The following is an 18,263-nucleotide window of genomic DNA, read 5'->3' on the forward strand; positions in this document are numbered from 1 at the left end:
ATCTTTTTTACAACAGAAAAAAGAATGTATGATGTAAACTACATGAAGATTCTGCAAGAGAACCTGTTTCAAAAAATGAAGCCATGAAGAAAGTTTTTGGAGAACAAAGATCAAAAGGCCAAAAACACACTGGAAAAATAACACTTAATAACACCAAAATATGCATTTTACCACCTCATGACATCATATTTCATAACTGTTGCATTTTTTTAAAATATACTGTTGCATATACTGGGTCGGGGACAACGTTAACTAAAACTAGAGTAATAAAGAATTATTTTAATAATGTTTTTCTCTCTACACATTAGTGGCCCATCAGACATGGTATTGTTGAAGATTGGGACCTCATGGAGAAGTTCATGGAGCAGGTCATATTTAAATATCTCAGAGCTGAGCCAGAGGACCACACCTTTTTGATGGTATGTCTACTGTCTATTCTAAGACCTTAAAGATGAGACTGTAGAGTGGTTGGCTAGTAATTTAAAGTGATTTGCGAAACATATTCTTCCCACTGTGAAACAGAGGAAGCCCATACATAATTAAAACTACCGTTGAAATATTTATTGTTTGCATAATGATAGATTATGCTGCTTTGTCTGTACCAGAGTGCAACAGGGTTTTTGTCACAAACAGGATGTATCTAGTGTGTCTTCTGCATGTGTGCCTTTGTTTCAGTGCTCCATTTGATGATGACAAAACACCCTTTATATGCGGCTGATACTTTACATTACAAAAGACCACATTTCATTTATTCAGTAGACCTTTCGTGTCTGTTTATCCTGATGTTGCAGTGCTATATTTTCTCCTCAGACAGAACCTCCTCTAAATACCCCAGAGAACCGGGAATACTTAGCTGAGATTATGTTTGAAACGTTCAACGTCCCAGGACTATATATTGCTGTTCAGGTAAACTTTTATGTTTAAATATGACAGAAACAATAATATATATATATATATATTACTCTGTCCTGTCAATTAATTCACATTTAAATGAAATTTAAACCTCATATTGTGTTGAGGGTAAATTTGACCCACATTCCATTTTTAACAGCTTGAAATGTTATTTAAAAAATTCAGTTCTTTTTGAAATTGACTTTTCTAATTTAGAAATAACGTGCAAAGTTTCAACACAGTTCACAGAGAGTCAGGTGAAATGCATAGAACCCTTATTGTAGCTTGTCAAAGACTAAAATATGAAATACAGTGGTGTGAAAAAGTGTTGGTCCCCTACCTCTTTTTTATTTTTTTGCATGTTTGTCACACTTTAATATTTCGGATCATCAAACAAATTTAAATATTAATCAAAGATAACACAAGTACACAAAACATGCAGTTTTTGAATTAAGTTTTTTTTATTATGAAGAGAAAGCAAAATCCAAACCCGCATGGCCCTGTGTGAAAAAGTGTTTGCCCCCTAAACTTAATAACTGGTTGGGCCATCCTTAGCAGCAACAACTGCAAACAAGCGTTTGCGATAACTTGCAATGAGTCTGTTACAGCGCTGTGCAGGAATTTTGGCCCACTCATCTTGGCAGAATTGTTGTAATTCACCACATTGGAGGGTTTTTGAGCATGAACCGCATTTTTAAAGGTACAATATGTAATTTTTCGCCGCTAGAGGTCGCATTGTTTAAAAACAATAACAGAGGCGACGCTTGATGACGCAATTACGGAGCGTAGAACGATGGGAAATGTGTTTTCACAAATCATGTTCACGGATGAGATACTGTCTTTTTTGCCTACCATTCTTAATGAGTATCACTGGAAGAAGCTATTGTAGATAGTGTTTGAAGAGGCACTCGTCCTCTAACAGAGAACTGCTTAACTTTACACTTAGGATGTACGCACACTAGGCACAATTGCCTTGAACCGAGCCTGAGCGCGATTACTCCCGCTGCCCGCGCACTCAAACTCCGGCCGAAACACACTTACGTACGAGATAACGGAGAAAATAGCTTTTTCTAATATTTTACCTAATAATTAATAATAATTCATCTATGCCGTTCATTTATTTTCACTTGTATGTATCAGTGAGTTATTACGGAGAGTGAAAGAATATGAACGTTAGTTAAAGAATTTGCAGCTTTACTGGCAAACTACAATTCCTGTTCATCAATAAGGAGACAACCAGACCCATTATAAACTTAAATATACTTTACTGAATTAAATTATTTGAAAAGTGTTGTGTTGGTAATTATAGGATACATTTGTAGACACAGAATTGTATTTGTTTTGTGCTCCGACGCGGTTAGCGCTTAAACTATGCGTACCGCGCCCGAGCCCAACCGAACTGCTCTCTGACCCACCTCTTTCAGCCGGGACAGGGCCAGCTAAACGAACCGCGCCCGAGCGCGGCACGGAGCACTTACACAAGTCAAACGAACCGGGCTTTGGGCACGGTTTAAAACGTCTAGTGTGAGTACATCCTTACATAATGCGACATACTGACATAATGACATACTGGTCATTTATTTCACCCGTACGTTTGCGCTTCACAGAACGTGCAGGCAAAGCATAATCATGATCCATAACTATGTTATTGATTGAGGTATAAATATTAATATAAACGATATAAAATATAATAGTATCGATCAAGACTAGCTACTACTTTTTCTTCTTCATCTCTTCTTTGCTTCTGTTCCCCTTTGTATTTGGCGGTTCCGCAGGAAGTTAGAGAAACTAGTGGGGTCAAAGGTTATATGACGCCATAGATGGGCGACAAAACGGAAATAAAGAAACGGCCCGTGTCTTCGAATTAAACTATAATTTTCTCCGGATTTGAAAGTTCGTGGAAACTGTCGGGATAATGTAAGTACACAACTAAAAAAAAAATATAACACAGATATAGTGATTTTTGCTATTTTTAAAGCTGAAAAATTACATATTGTACCTTTAAGGTCATGCCACAGCATCTCAATAGGATTCAGGTCAGGACTTTGACTATCCCACTCCAAAGTCTTCATTTTCTTTTTCTTCAGCCATTGAGAAGTGGATTTGCTGGTGTGTTTTGGATCATTATTCTGCTGCAGAACCCAAGTTCGCTTCAGCTTGAGGTCACGAAAGATGGCCGGACATTGTCCTTCAGGATTTTTTAGTAGACAGCAGAATTTACATAACCACCACCACCATATTTTACTGTTGGTATGTTGTTCTTTTTCTGAAATGCTGTGTTACTTTTACGCCATATGTAATGGGACACACACCTTCCAAAAAGTTCAACTTTTGTCTCGTCAGTCCACAGAGTATTTTCCCAAAAGTCTTGGGGATCGACAAGATGTGTTCTGGCAAAACTGAGACGAGCCTTTATGTTCTTTTTGCTCAGCAGCGGTTTTCGTCTTGGAACTCTGCTATGCAGGCCATTTTTGCCCAGTCTCTTTCTTATGGTCATGAACTGCACTGACCTTAACTGAGGCAAGAAAGGCCTGCAGTTCATGTGGGTTTGGATTTTTTTTCTCTTCATAAAAAAACCCTTCATTTAAAAACTGCATGTTGTGTTTACTTGTGTTATCTTTAATTAATATTTAAATTTGTTTGATGATCTGAAACATTAAAGTGTGACAAACATGCAAGGAAAATTTGCTGAAATTGAAATCTTAAACATGATGTTGGATTCTAGGATTCCAATTAGTCTGTTGAAACAAAAAATGTTCTTTTTTATTTTTATTTAAAGTTATGTGCACCTAAGTAATAAAATCACAATATAAAGTGACAAGTAGTCAATCAAAAAAAAAAAAAAAAAAGAAAAGACAAAGAAGAAGAAGTAGAAAATATTCTTTTTTTTTTTCAATTTTGAACATTATAATAGGTGGGCCAAATTATACAGACATTTTTAACACAATTGATTTCATAATTCATAATTCATAATTGATCATTTTTTTTATTTTTCATTTTATATATTTTTCATCTTTTTTTTTTTTTTTAGTTTGTCAATCTACCCAAAGTAAACTGATGGATCATTCACACTAACATATTTATGTGGCCATTTTTTAGGCTGTTTTGGCATTGGCCGCATCATGGACTTCAAAACAGGTTGGAGAACGAACACTAACAGGAATCGTGATTGATAGTGGTGATGGGGTTACTCATGCCATACCAGTGGTAAACAACACAGATTTTCCTTCAAAAAGTAGACATATGATCCAAAAACTCACAAATTTAATTGCATTAGATAAAGTGAGATCTCCAAATAAATGCTGCTAGAGCTTTAATCAACAATTTAGATGGCTGATTTCTATTTCTTTTTAATCTCCTAGGCAGAAGGTTATGTGATTGGCAGCTGTATAAAGCACATCCCTATAGCAGGCAGAGACATCACCTACTTCATTCAACAGCTGTTAAGAGAGAGAGAGATCGGCATCCCTCCAGAACAGTCACTGGAGACTGCAAAAGCTGTTAAAGTGAGTATCAGCAGGGATGATATTCCTTTCTCTGGAGTGCTTCATTCTGTTTGGTGAACTGTGACATTGAGTGATCATTTGGTATATAAACTAAACTTATCTTTCGCAGTTGTCTACTTTTTTCTGCTAATCTGCACACAAGATGAAATCGTTTGAACTCAAATCAGTATTTGATGTCAGTGTTTATTATGTGTTGGCTGGGATAATGTATAGTCAGTGTACTGTACAGGTTCTGATTATCCTATTTGGATTCATTTTATAAAAGCCATATAATAGCCACATTTATGTCTAATACAACTTCCGTACTCCTTATCTGCCTTACTCTGTTTTTATTAGGAGAGGTTTTGCTACATCTGTCCAGACATAGTGAAGGAATTCACAAAGTATGACATGGACCCTGGCAAATGGATAAAACAATACAAGGGTATCAATGCTATCAATAAAAATGAATTTCAAATAGATGTTGGATACGAGCGTTTCCTGGGACCAGAGATATTTTTTCACCCCGAGGTAAAGAGACTCTGAATTATTCAACATGTATACCCAGAATGACCTTTGGAAACTCTGTAGTAAAAGGTCTTTTCACTCTGTAGTTTGCCAACCCAGACTTCATGCAGCCCATTTCAGATGTAGTGGATGAAGTCATTCAGAACTGCCCTATTGATGTCAGAAGACCACTTTACAAGGTACAAATCCATTATTACACAGCAGAGTGCTGCAGGGATGACAGATATTTGTAGGCCAAAGGAAGCCTGGTTTCTTCAGCTAAAACCCAAAAACTCTGTGACCATGTTTATGATTCCTACATGTTTTGCCCATTATGATAATCTTCACAAATTATTACAACTTAATAAAAGTGATTATGTTTGATGGCCCCAACAACCTATTTAATTCCATTTAACCACTTGTTAGCAACTTTAAAGGGTTAGTTCACCTAAAAATGAAAATTCTGTCATTAATTACTTATCCCAATGACGTTCCAAACCCGTAACACCTTTGTTCGTAAAGGCCCAGAAAGGTAGTAAGAACATGATTAACTGTCCATGTGACATCAGTGGTTCAACGGTAATTTATAAAGCTTTGTGCTTGTCTCACAAAGATGAGGTCCAGAAGTCAAAGTTTAAGTTCAGACAGTTGACAGAGAGTTGAATGAAGAAAAGTTCTCCACATTTCCAAAGACTGTAGAAGTAAGAGGAGAAGAGGATCCAGCCTGAAATGAACTTAAACAGGATACAGAAAATGTAGTACGTACAGGCATATGGAAAATCAACTGATGTAATTTCTACAGATTCTACTAAGTTACCAGTACAAATAAATTTAGCAATGTGTAAACATAATATGTTCATAAAACTTGATCTGTGGTTTGCTTAGTGCAATCTGTGCATTTCTTTCTTCTGCACAACACAAAAAAAAATATATATATGAATGTTGGTAATGGTTTGGGTGACTGCTGATTCTCACTGTATGGAAAAAACCTGAGACATTTCTCAAATATCTTCTTTTATGTTCCACAGAAGAAAGAAAGTCATACAATTTTGTAATGACATCAGGGTGAGTAAATGATGAACTATCCCTTTAATACCAAAATAGATACAGTGGATTTAGACTAGACTGCTATAATTTCCTAAAACTATTATATAACACAAGTAGAGGGGATTGTAAATTTACCCTTTCACATTTATTTGATTATTCAGGATTATTCAACTTAAGTGGAATGGAGTGTTAAACTCCAATGAGCACTCATACTCTTTCCTGGTAAATATGCATTACACTAAGAGAAGTTACAATGCTTTATTTTATAGCTATAGATCAGCGGAACTTCTCCAGAAGTTTGTTAGCACCGACCCTGTACATTACAGTGTTCACACTTTATTCTTAAGAGCAAAATTGATTGAGTGAAGTCTTTAGTTGTCCAGTGAATGAGAGATTACATTTGTACAGTAATATAGTCCAGCACCTCACATGATATAGACATACACTTTATTGACAAAAGTATTGATCTAATGAACAGGTTTGACTACCGTTGTCATTTCCATGATTACAAATCTTACAGTTTAAGCATATAATGATATTCTAGGGAATTGTGTGCTTCTAATTTTATAGCAATAGTTTGGACAGGACCCTTTTCTTTTCTAACATGACAATGCATCTGTGTATAAGACAAGGTTCAAATCAAAATGATTGATTCAGTCAGTGTGAAAGAACTTGACTGGTCTGCAGAAAGCCAAGTCCTAATCCCTAATCCCACTTCCAACACTGTGGTAACAAATATGGAAACATAGTTAATGTATTTAAAAATTGTATTTCCATCTCTGTTGCAACAGTTTTGGGTATAAAATGACTGTACCCATACGTACAAGTCATTGGTGTTTGGTGATGAGTTTTTGGCTCAAGGTCTGCATTTAATGAGGATTAGATTAGGATTTGGCTTTATGCAGACCAGTCAAGTTATTCCGCACTGACTGAATTCATCATTTGGATTTGAACCTTGCCTTGTACAGAGAGGCATTGTCATGTTAGAATAGAAAAGGGTCCTGTCCAAACGGTTGCTATAAAATTAGAAGTAGAATTCCCCAGAATATCATTATATGCGTAAATATTAAGATTTGTACTCATGGAAATTACTAAAGTAGTCAAACCTGTTCATTAGAAGGGGGTGACCCAATACTTTTGCCAATATAGTGTATTTATGATATCCAATTTGATCAAATGCATAGTGTTTCCTTCTCTTTCCAAAGTCCTTATTGGATCAAGTAGACATTTCTATCTGTGCAAATACAGCTTTGGTCTTCTTGAATAGTGAAGTGAAAGAATAAAATCTCTAAACTCTTTGTCAAAAGACATTAAAAAGTGTTTCATCTTCTAGAGTGAGTGAAAGATGATTGATATGTTTAATTAAAAGGTGAGACGTCTTTTCATTTTTATTTTCTTCCCCTACTTTCTATTGTTTCAACCACTAAAAAAGATTAATGGGAGTCCAAAAAACATCCATATGTCCTGAGGCAAAACATAAGAGGAAACAGAGCTGTGGATATCTCACTGCACTGATTGTTGCTTTTGCATGGAATCAGTTATTTTATTTGTCCAGCAGGGGTCAGTGTTTATCCACTGAGTTCACAATAAATCTGATCCTTGCAAATGGGATGAACAACTCTGAAATAACCCCAGTATCCATTTCTATATCTCACAACTCACAGCCTGACAGAATAAATAGTGTCTTGACAAATTCAATTATGCACACTGATAATTAGTGCGCATCTACATCACAGTGCACTGAAATGATTGCTATTCATTTGCCTTCAAAACAAACTTCACTGTGGACTATACTGAAGGAATTGGATATTAAATGGAAAGTGCTTTGATGCTCTTTTAGTTGTATTTTCTTTTTCTGCCAAAATTTCTTGAGGTGTAAAAAGTATTGGCAACAACAAGGGCCTCTGAGCAGCAATTGTTTTATCTAAGGTTGTATCTAGAATGGACATCAGGTGTCTGTGTTAGGGAATGCTACTTCTTAAACTAATGCTTTACAATATTGTGTTACTTGATGTAAAAAATGAGCTTTTTTATGGTTTTCCGTTGTGACTTTTATAATCAGGTTTCGTTTGTATTACTGCCAGCTGATTTCTCCAGAATGAAAGCATTGTGCTTGCCATGCCAACATATTTTACATAGGAAGTGCTATATATATATATATATATATATATATATATATACAGTCAAGCCCGAAATTATTCATACCCCTTATTCAACCAGCAACCCCTTATTCAAAGTTTTTTTTTTTTCATTAGAAATGACAGACGTCTCCCAGAAAATAATAAGACAATGTACAAGAGGCATTATTGTGGAAAAAAGTATTACTCATCTTTTATTTACATTTGAACAAAAAAGTGGCATGTCCAAAATTATTCATACCCTTCTCAATAATCAGTAGAAAAGCCTTTATTGACTATTACCTATAATTGCTGACCAGCTTTTTACATGTCTTCACTGGTATTTTTGCTCATTCATCTTTAGCGATGAGCTCCAACTCTTTCAGGTTGGAGGGTCTCTTTGCCATCACCCTGATCTTTAGCTCCCTTCAAAGATTCTCAATTGGATTTAAGTCAGGACTCGGACTTTGGTTGGGCCACTGCAAAACGTTAATGTTTTTATCTGCTAACCATTTCTTCACCACTTTTGCTGTGTGTTTTGGGTCATAGTCATGCTGAAATGTCCACTGGTGCCCAAGGCCAAGTTTCTCTGCAGACTGCCTGATGTTGTTGTTGAGAGTTTTGATGTATTGCTCCTTTTTCATGGTGCTGTTTACTGTGATTAGGTTCCCTGGTCCACCGGCTGAAAAACACCCCCAAAACATTAGGTCCCCACCACCATGTTTGACAGTGGGGATGGTGTTCTTAGGGTTGAAGGCTTCTCCTTTTTTACGCCAAATGAAGGCTACATCATTGTGGCCAAACAATTCAATTTTTGTTTCATCTGACCATAAAACAGAAGACCAGAAGTCTTCTTCTTTGTCCAGATGAGCATTTGCAAAGGCCAAGTGGGCTTTTGTGTGCCTTATCTGGAGAAGTGGTGTCCTCCTTGGTCTGCATCCGTGGGACCCAGCGGTGTGCAGTGTCCGTTGGACTGTCTGTCTTGAGATGTTGCCACCAGCAGAGCCCAGATTCATCAGGATGGCCTTGGTGGTGATTCTTTTTTTACCTCTCTCAGTATCCTCCTGGCCAGCATAGGTGTCACTTTTGGCTTCCGACCAAGTCCTCTGAGATTTTTCACAGTGCGGAACATCTTGTATTTTTTTAATAATACTTTGCACTGTAGCCACTGGAACTTCAAAACATTTAAATATGGTCTTATAGCCCTTTCCTGACTTATGAGCAGCCACAATGCGCAGCCGCAAGTCCTCAGCAAGGTCCTTTGTCTTAGCCATGACTGTCCACAAACCAACAGCAGAGAGTTTTTCACCTGTTGAGTTGATTAAAACAGCTGTTACCAATGAATCAGGGTAATTAGGATGATTTAGAACAGCTTAGACTATTTGGAATGGTATAGAACTTTGGATTTTCCCATAGACTGTGACAGTTTGCAAAGGGTATGAATCATTTTGGACATGCCACTTTTTGTTCAAATGTAATGCCTCTTGTACATAGTCTTATTATCTTTTGGGAGCAGCCTTTGTCATTTCCGGTCAAAAAAAAAAAACTTGCTGGTTGAATAAAAGTAACTTTAAGTCAGAATTTGCCAGGGGTTATTTTTTTCTGCGAACAAGTGTTTATCTCCCTGACATAGATTGCAAGCGGTGACATTTCGGCTACACCACGGACACTTGTTTACCAATTGTCTTGACAACTGAAAAATTTATAGTGGTCCAACATGCGAGCCAGTTCTGTTATTTCCTCTGCTACAAATAACAAGTACTACAGGATGACACTTGAAAAACTTGGATTTATTTTCATTTGTCAGCAATATTTGAAGTTGTTTTCAACCCATTTTACTTCTGAAGTCTGACATTCAGTGATAAAAAAGTGAATTTATTCATCAGGAATTGACTGGATGGTAAAAATTGAAGAGGTTTTTGGAGGAGAAACACCTAGGGTTTGCTTGTAGAATGATTAGAAGCAGTGACACACATACTGTAACTTACTTGGCTCGGTTGTCTTTCATAGGTATAGGAAATAGATTTGTACTTGATGTAGAGTACATGGACTGATTGTGCAGATATCTACAATTGAAATCTGTGAACTGTAAAAGCTGCATAATGTCGCAAAGCTTTCATTATACCTGAGGGGAAGAAAAGACAATCACATCTTGCAGTGGCCCTAGAAAGATTATTTTACACAACTTTAAGCATAGGTGGTCATGCAAAGGACCTTACACAATTTAAACCAAATGTATTAAGGCACGGCTGAGTGAAGGTAGCTTTGTGCCTGCTCAAAATTCAGTGAAAAGACATAATGTTGCATAAAAGCCACACTAAATTATGCCTTCTCTGACCCACCTCAGCAGCTAGTATGAAATTATGCAGTTGTAATTGCAGTGTCAGTGTATTTATTCCACCTTTGAGCAGCATTAAATAGTAAAGAAACCTTAATGCCACTTCAGAAGCACTTCTATACCACCTTTGCAGTGTTAATTTGACATTATTTGATTATCCTCAGCAGGAGGGTTAAGTCTTCAGGTGGAAAAATGAATTATAAATTAAATCAATTATGAAATATTTGTGTCGTGATATCACTAAAGAATAGAGGGCAAATGAAAAGGTGCCTGTTAGTATGCACATCTCTTTCTGGCTTCTAGCATGCAGTGTAGATTAAAAGCTGTTCACCCCAGTGAAAGGGTCCACTGCCACGGTTCATCCACCCTTTAAACTCATCATCAATAAAGATGAAAGAAGTCAGCCTTTTATTTCCTAGACGAAACCAGCAATTCCTAATCCTCCTCAAGTTTGTTAGGTAAGAATTGAACCCTCAGCCCTGTAATGAAACACACATCTCCTGCAGATACCCAGTTATAAGCTGACCTCAGCCAGCTCATGGTCATTTATTCCCAGCATGCAACTTTACTAGCCTTGTCAGTGTCTGGGGGAAAAAAGCAACAGTAGTTTATTGCAGAAGTATAAAGGATTTTATTACAATATTCTGTGCACTGGAAGTTTTATTTAATAAGTGGACAAAATCTAAATTTATTACTTGTTTCCACAGCATTGCATTTTACCCAAGGATGTTTCTTTTCATTTCAGTAATTTAATATCTGTGATGTGGATTTTATTTAGATTTAATTTTTATTTAAATTAAGTTTTTCTCCTTAATATACAGCACATGGATAGTAGATGCTTTGTCCTTGTCATGAAAATGAGTCAACAGAAGCAAATTGGTGCATGTTTATAGATGCTTTTGCATTCGTTTTTCCATGAATTATATATTTGTGTACTGTGGTTCTTTTGGGTGAACATAATGAAAAGTCAGCTATTTTAGAATTGTGTGTGTTTGTGTGTGCATTAGAACATAGTCCTGTCTGGTGGCTCCACTATGTTTCGGGACTTTGGTCGCAGGCTGCAGCGGGACCTGAAGCGTGTGGTGGATGCCAGACTCAGACTGAGTGAGGAGCTCAGCGGTGGCAGAATAAAGGTCTGATCTCATTACTGTCCCAGAATTTCTCACCTCATGCTCACATATATCATTTCTCTGTTGAATAAACCAACATATGCAGGTTAAGTTGAAGCACGGCTGCTAGATTGAGCTGGTTTAAGCTGATCCTTAGCTGGTCATAAGATGGTCATGAGCAGGAGCTAGATGCTTAGGACCAGCTAAGGACCAGCTTAAACCAGCAGCCATGCTTCAAAACATACCTAACCAGCATATGCTGTTTTTAAACAGGGTTGTTTCAGTGCGTTCTGCCCTGAAACCTGGTGAACCACCTACAGAAGCAGCATTTTGGGCTGTCATCGTTTTTGTCGACACAAAGGCTGTTTCAAGAGGTTCTTAATTATTCTGTCCAAAATCTAAAGCAGCACTGAATGTATCTTAACAGCTTACACCATAATGCACTGTTACAAACTCATTTGAAAAATAAGATGGCAGAAGAGGTGAGAGAAATATTAATTTAGTTTGCATTCAGTTCTGAAACTGTAAAAATAATCTTTAGTAGTTGTAATAAGTACCCGAGTGGTCAAAAGGAGAATCTCACCCAGATGGAAGAAGGACACTATAGTTGTTTATTAAAAATAGATGTGGAAAATGTGCAAATAAAATCAGTGTCAAGAGCATAAACAAACAGGATTTATGCAGGGTTTTTAAGACTTTTTAAAGACCTTTCTAGACCAAGTGAAGAAAATGTAAGAAATAAATTGCAGGGAACACAGCATGTCAATATGTTCTCTAAATTTAAATGTCTAGGGAAACATTAAAACAAGAACAAATATCTGCCAGTGGGCTCAGAAAAATCGACTTAATTTGAAGGGAAAACAATTAAATATATCTTGATTTAAGGATGTGTAGATATTTGTCCTGGAACACAAGACAAAAATACAGAGGAATATATTCATTTTTAGCAATTCAAGCAATATTGACATGACTTTATGAATTCAAGACTTTCTGCTCTGATTTAAAGGGGTCATCGGATGCCCATTTTCCACAAGTTGATATGATTCTTTGGGGTCTTGGTGAAAAGTCTATAACATACTTTGGTTATAATTTCTCAATGGTAGTGTAACACAACACCCTTTATACCTTGTCAAAAACAACTCTGTTCACAGCTACCCATTTCGGTGCATGGCTCTTTAAATGCTAATGAGCTCTGCTCACCCCGCCCCTTCTCTGCCATTGAGGTAACGAGCAATTCTCTGACACAAAACTTTAGGTGCATTTACCCACGGAACTTGCTAACTAGCACATTATTAGGAAAAGTGATTTGCAAAGATTCATAAAAACCCTTATATGCACTTCTTCTGTATAGGTGAAGCTGGATCAGAAATGATTCACGCGAACATAGATGCATTTAGGTAGACCATGGCGTGCATTCCCTTCAAAAACAAAAGTAATCCTCCGTCTTTAGCGGCTCAGATGTCGGAAGTAAATTACATCCAACAACAGAACACTTTAATCGCTTAGGAGACATTCTTGTCTACTCCTGCTCTGATGTCAAAACAATGCCGGACACTTTACAGCTCACTCAGGGCGAGTCTAAGGTAAGACAGCCTTGTCAATCAACAATCGTGGGAGTGGCCTTGGTCTGTGTGATGTCACACAGCAAAGAATGATACTGGCTTGATTTGAGAAAGGGGTTATTATTTATATTGATTAAAAAAAAAACACTGGCTGGATTTTTAGCATTGTATGGTGGATGTATGGATGTGTACACACACTGCCAACACACATTTATGTTCAAATTATGTTCAAAGTGAATTTTGCATCCGATGACCCCTTTAAGACATTAAGACCTTAATTTGTGGAAAGGCAAAGTAAGGCATTTTAAGACCTTTTCAAGACCCGCAGAAACCATGATCAAAGGTTATTAATATAAGCACAATCTAGAAAACGGCACAGTACTTTCCTCCATAAAATGCTGGAGTATATCCACACCTTTTTTGTTTGATATCAAAACACAATCTGTCTACTTGCTCTCACACAAACTAGTGATGGCAACCTTATATGCATACACAATTTTCTGCATTAATAATTGGAATGTACCATTTTCACAATTGCCTTATGGATTCTACACCGCGTTCCAAATTATTATGCAAATCATATCTTTCTCTGGTTTTCATAATTAGTCAATGAAAATGACAGTCAGTATAATTTTTAAGTCATCAACCATTAGGGTATAATTCGAATTTTATTGAACAAACCTCCTAATGATAACAGTATTTATTTCAAAAATAAAAAAACTGAAAATGCACTGTTCCACATTATTATGCACAACAGAGTTAAAACATTGTATAGGTGGAAAGAACTGAAAATGGGCATTTGCTGAACTTGCAGCATTAGGTGGTCATATTTACTGAAATCAAAGGCTATTTCAATCAAAAACATCCTAACTGGGCAAGTTACATCTTACCATAGGACCCCTTCTTTGATATCGCTATCACAATTCTTGCATCCATTGAATTTGTGAGTTTTTGGAGAGTTTCTGATTGAGTTTGTTTGCAGGATGCCAGAATAGCCTCCCAGAGCTGCTGTTTTGATGTGAACTGCCTCCCACCCTCATAGATCTTTTGCTTGAGGATGCTCCAAAGGTTCTCAATCTGGTTGAGGTCAGGGGAGGATGGTGGCCACACCATGAGTTTCTCATCTTTTATGCAGATAGCAGCCAATGACACAGAGGTATTATTTGCAGCATGAGATGGTGCATTGTCATGCATGAAGATGATTTTGCTACGGAAGGCACAGTTCTTCTTTTTGTACCATGAAAGAAAGTGGTCAGTCAAAAACTCGACATACTTTGCCGAGGTCATTTTAAACCCTTAAGGGATCCTAAAGGGGCCAACCAGCTCTCTCCCTATGATTCCGGCCAAAAACGCCACCTCCTTGTTGTGGTCGCAGCCTTGTTGGGACATGTTCCATCCACTACTCCATCCATCTGGACCATCCAAAGATGCACAACACTCATCAGTAAACAAGACTGTTTGAAAATGAGTCTTCATGTATGTCTGGATCCACTGCAACCGTTTCTGCTTGTGAGCATTGGTTAGGAGTGGCCGAATAGTAGGTTTATGCACAACTGCAAGCCTCTGGAGGATCCTTCACCTTGACGTTCGCGGGACTCCAGAGGCACCAGCAGCTTCAAAAACCTGTTTGCTACTTTGTAATGGCATTTTAGTAGCTGCTCTCTTAATCTGATGAATTTGTCTGGCAGAAACCTTCCTCATTCTGCCTTTACCTGCACGAACCTGTCTGTGCTCTGAATCAGCCTCAAATCTCTTCACAGTACAATGATCACGCTTACGTTTTCGTGAAATATCTAATGTTTTCATACCTTGTCCAAAGCATTGCACTATTAGACGCTTTTCGGCCGCAGAGAGACCTTTTTCTTTCCCATATTGCTTGAAACCTGTGGCCTGCTTAATAATGTGGAACATCCTTCTTAAGTACTTTTCCTTTAATTGGGCTCATTTGGCAAACTATTTATCACAGGTGTCTGAGATCCATTTCAGTAATCAAAAGAGCCATGAGACACAATACCATCCATGAGTTTAACTGAAAAACAAAAAACTGTGTGTTTATGACACTTACATCCAATTTGCATAATAATTTGGAACGCGGTGTATTTAATAAATAAAATTATTTAAAGGGACAGTGGATGCAAAATTCACTTTTAGATGGTGTTTGCATATAAATGTGTCTTAGCAGTGTGTAGACACAACCATCCTATAATGATAAAAATGCATTTGCTGCTTTCTTTAAGTCCCCAAAAAACCTAAACAGTCTCAATTATCAAGCCATTTAGATTTTTTGAGCAGAATGACATCATCTTGCTTAGGCCCCGCCCACAACTGCAGACAGACTGTCCTATAATAGCATATTTCCGCGCTCAGACAGTTTTACGCTGTCTCAAACAGCTGTAGCAAAAACAATGTTCGTAAGCAATGTAGGTGTTTTGTATATAGATGTAAAAGTAAATATAAGTTTTCATTTTCGTGAGGACGTAGTTTATTATTTTAGTTCTTGAACATGCCACCTACACAAAAAAAAAAAACAGAAGAAAGGGGTGGAGTGAGCAGTAGCTCATTATCATTTAAAGAGCTTTGCATCGAAACAGCTCGCTGTGTACAGAGCTGTTTTTGAGAAGGTTTTACATGACCATTGAGGATTTTTTTAAGAATCTTACCAACTTATGGAAAATGGGCATCCGACTTCCCCTTTAAGAACAAAACTTCAATAAGTATTAAAAAATAGGATGGATAAAAACAAAACATACATTTGCACATAACTATTTCCAAAAATAGATAAAATAAGCACTCCCCTTAAGGTTTTGCTTTTTTAAAGACCATTTCCACTCTGCTAAAACATGAACTTCAAATAAATATTATAAAACCTATTATAAAGCCAATAATACATAATAACAGTAAAAACACAGTGATGGTGATAGAAGATTATTCCGTGGTCTCTCCATCACAGTAATTAAAAATTTATTATTTTATCCAATATCTGTTACACTATTCGATTAGATAAATTATATTGGCATTAGTTGGGTGTCGAGTCGACAATAGGCAGCTATACACTTAGGTAGGTTTACTTTTATTTTTGTTTTACTTCTTTTTGTACATCTCTGTCACGTTTGAAGGAGGAGGTCTGGGTCCAAATGCAGGAAAGTATATTTATTAAATAAACAAACAAACAAACAAACAAAACACAAACAAGGCAAGGTCAGAAACATAAACTTCAAAAACGAGAAAGACGAGAAACCAACCACACAGAGACCAGGATACATGAAATCAATGCAGACTCACCAGGGTAGTGGAAGTGTGGAGATATAAAGACAAATCATAAGTGTTATCAGCTGGGGAAGACAGGTGACAATCAAGGCAGGTGCAACAATCAGAGAAGTGAGTGCAGGGAAGGCAAAACAGCGACATCGTGTGGCGAAGGGAAAGGCAGCAGCCCAGAGTCATGACAGTACCCCCTCCCTACGGAACGGCTTCCAGACGTTCCCAAAGTCTGGAGGGAGGAGGTACGGAGGAATGGTGAACCAGGGGGAGGGATGGCGGGCCAGGCCCGTGCAACAACAGCAGGGCCGGAGACGAAGGTTCCGTGAGGCTGGGCAAGACCAGCGCAGGGCCTGGGAACTCGGGCAGGGCGTGACCGAACTGAGGAGGAACGTCAGCGGGCACCGCCGCCAGAGGAACATCAGCGGGCACCGCCGCCAGAGGAACATGAGCGGGCATCGCCGCCACAGTAACGTGAGCGGGCACCGCCGCCGCCAGAGGAACATCAGCGGGCACCGTCGCCAGAGGAACGTGAGCGGACCTCGCCGCCAGAGTAACGTCAGCGGGCACCGCCGCCAGAGGAACGTGAGCGTGCACCGCCGCCAGAGGAACGTGAGCGGGCACCGCCGCCATAGGAACATCAGCAGGCACCGCCGCCAGAGGAACGTGAGCGGGCACCGCCGCCAGAGGAGCGTGAGCGGGCACCGCCGCCACAGGAACGTGAGCGGGCACCGCCGCCACAGGAACGTGAGCGGGCACCGCCACCACAGGAACGTCAGCGGGCACCGCCGCCACAGGAACGTCTGCGGGTACCGCCGCCACAGAAACGTCAGCGGGCACCGCCGCCATAGGAACGCGAGCCGGCCTCGCCGCCAGAGGAACGCCAGCAGTCACCGCCGCGTCCGGCACAGAGAAAGCGGTCACCACCGCGTCAGGAACAGAGAAAACGGTCACCGCCGCGTCAGGAGCAGAGAGAGCGGTCACCACCGCATCAGGAACAGAGAAAGCGGTCACCGCCGCGTCAGGAACAGAGAGAACGGTCACTGTCGCGTCAGGAGCAGAGAGAGCGGTCACCGCCGCGTCCGGAACAGAGAAAGCGGTCACCGCCGCGTCAGGAACAGAGAGAACGGTCACCGCCGCGTCCGGAACAGAGAGCGTGGACACTTCCGCCTTCCCACGGAAGAGCCACTCCACCCCCACTGCAAAGCAGGAACGCCGTCGCGCCGACTCGGCCCTACAGGCCTCCATCTCGGCCAGTTGGAGGTAAATGACCTCCTCGAACCGAGCGGCCGACGCCGCCTCAAACGCCGCCGCCTCCTCAGAAAAAAAAAAATTACTCCCCGCTGGACCCATCTGTGGAGTCTGCATTCTGTCACGTTTGAAGGAGGAGGTCTGGGTCCAAATGCAGGAAAGTATATTTATTAAATAAACAAACAAACAAACAAGGCAAGGTCAGAAACATAAACTTCAAAAACGAGAAAGACGAGAAACCAACCACACAGAGACCAGGATACATGAAAACAATGCAGACTCACCAGGGTAGTGGAAGTGTGGAGATATAAAGACAAATCATAAGTGTTATCAGCTGGGGAAGACAGGTGACAATCAAGGCAGGTGCAACAATCAGAGAAGTGAGTGCAGGGAAGGGAAAACAGCGACATCGTGTGGCGAAGGGAAAGGCAGCAGCCCAGAGTCATGACAGTACCCCCTCCCTACGGAATGGCTTCCAGACGTTCCCAAAGTCTGGAGGGAGGAGGTACGGAGGAATGGTGAACCAGGGGGAGGGATGGCGGGCCAGGCCCGTGCAACAACAGCAGGGCCGGAGACGAAGGTTCCGTGAGGCTGGGCAAGACCAGCGCAGGGCCTGGGAACTCGGGCAGGGCGTGACCGAACTGAGGAGGAACGTCAGCGGGCACCGCCGCCAGAGGAACATCAGCGGGCACCGCCGC

General features: G+C 39.5%; 1 protein-coding gene across 1 annotated transcript in view; it reads left to right on the top strand.

Moving 5' to 3' along the window:
• The window catches only part of actr3b (actin related protein 3B), a 36,966-nt gene that overhangs the window by 14,127 nt on the left and 4,576 nt on the right, over positions 1–18,263 (top strand). Inside the window, exons 5-11 of the mRNA XM_073830418.1 lie at positions 309–419; positions 811–906; positions 3,991–4,098; positions 4,254–4,397; positions 4,734–4,907; positions 4,991–5,083; positions 11,393–11,518. Coding sequence (XP_073686519.1) covers positions 309–419; positions 811–906; positions 3,991–4,098; positions 4,254–4,397; positions 4,734–4,907; positions 4,991–5,083; positions 11,393–11,518 — 852 coding nt within the window. The remainder of the gene's footprint in view (positions 1–308; positions 420–810; positions 907–3,990; positions 4,099–4,253; positions 4,398–4,733; positions 4,908–4,990; positions 5,084–11,392; positions 11,519–18,263) is intronic.

Source organism: Garra rufa, chromosome 24 (genome assembly GCF_049309525.1).
Source record: "Garra rufa chromosome 24, GarRuf1.0, whole genome shotgun sequence".
NCBI classification, from domain to species: Eukaryota; Metazoa; Chordata; class Actinopteri; order Cypriniformes; family Cyprinidae; genus Garra; species Garra rufa.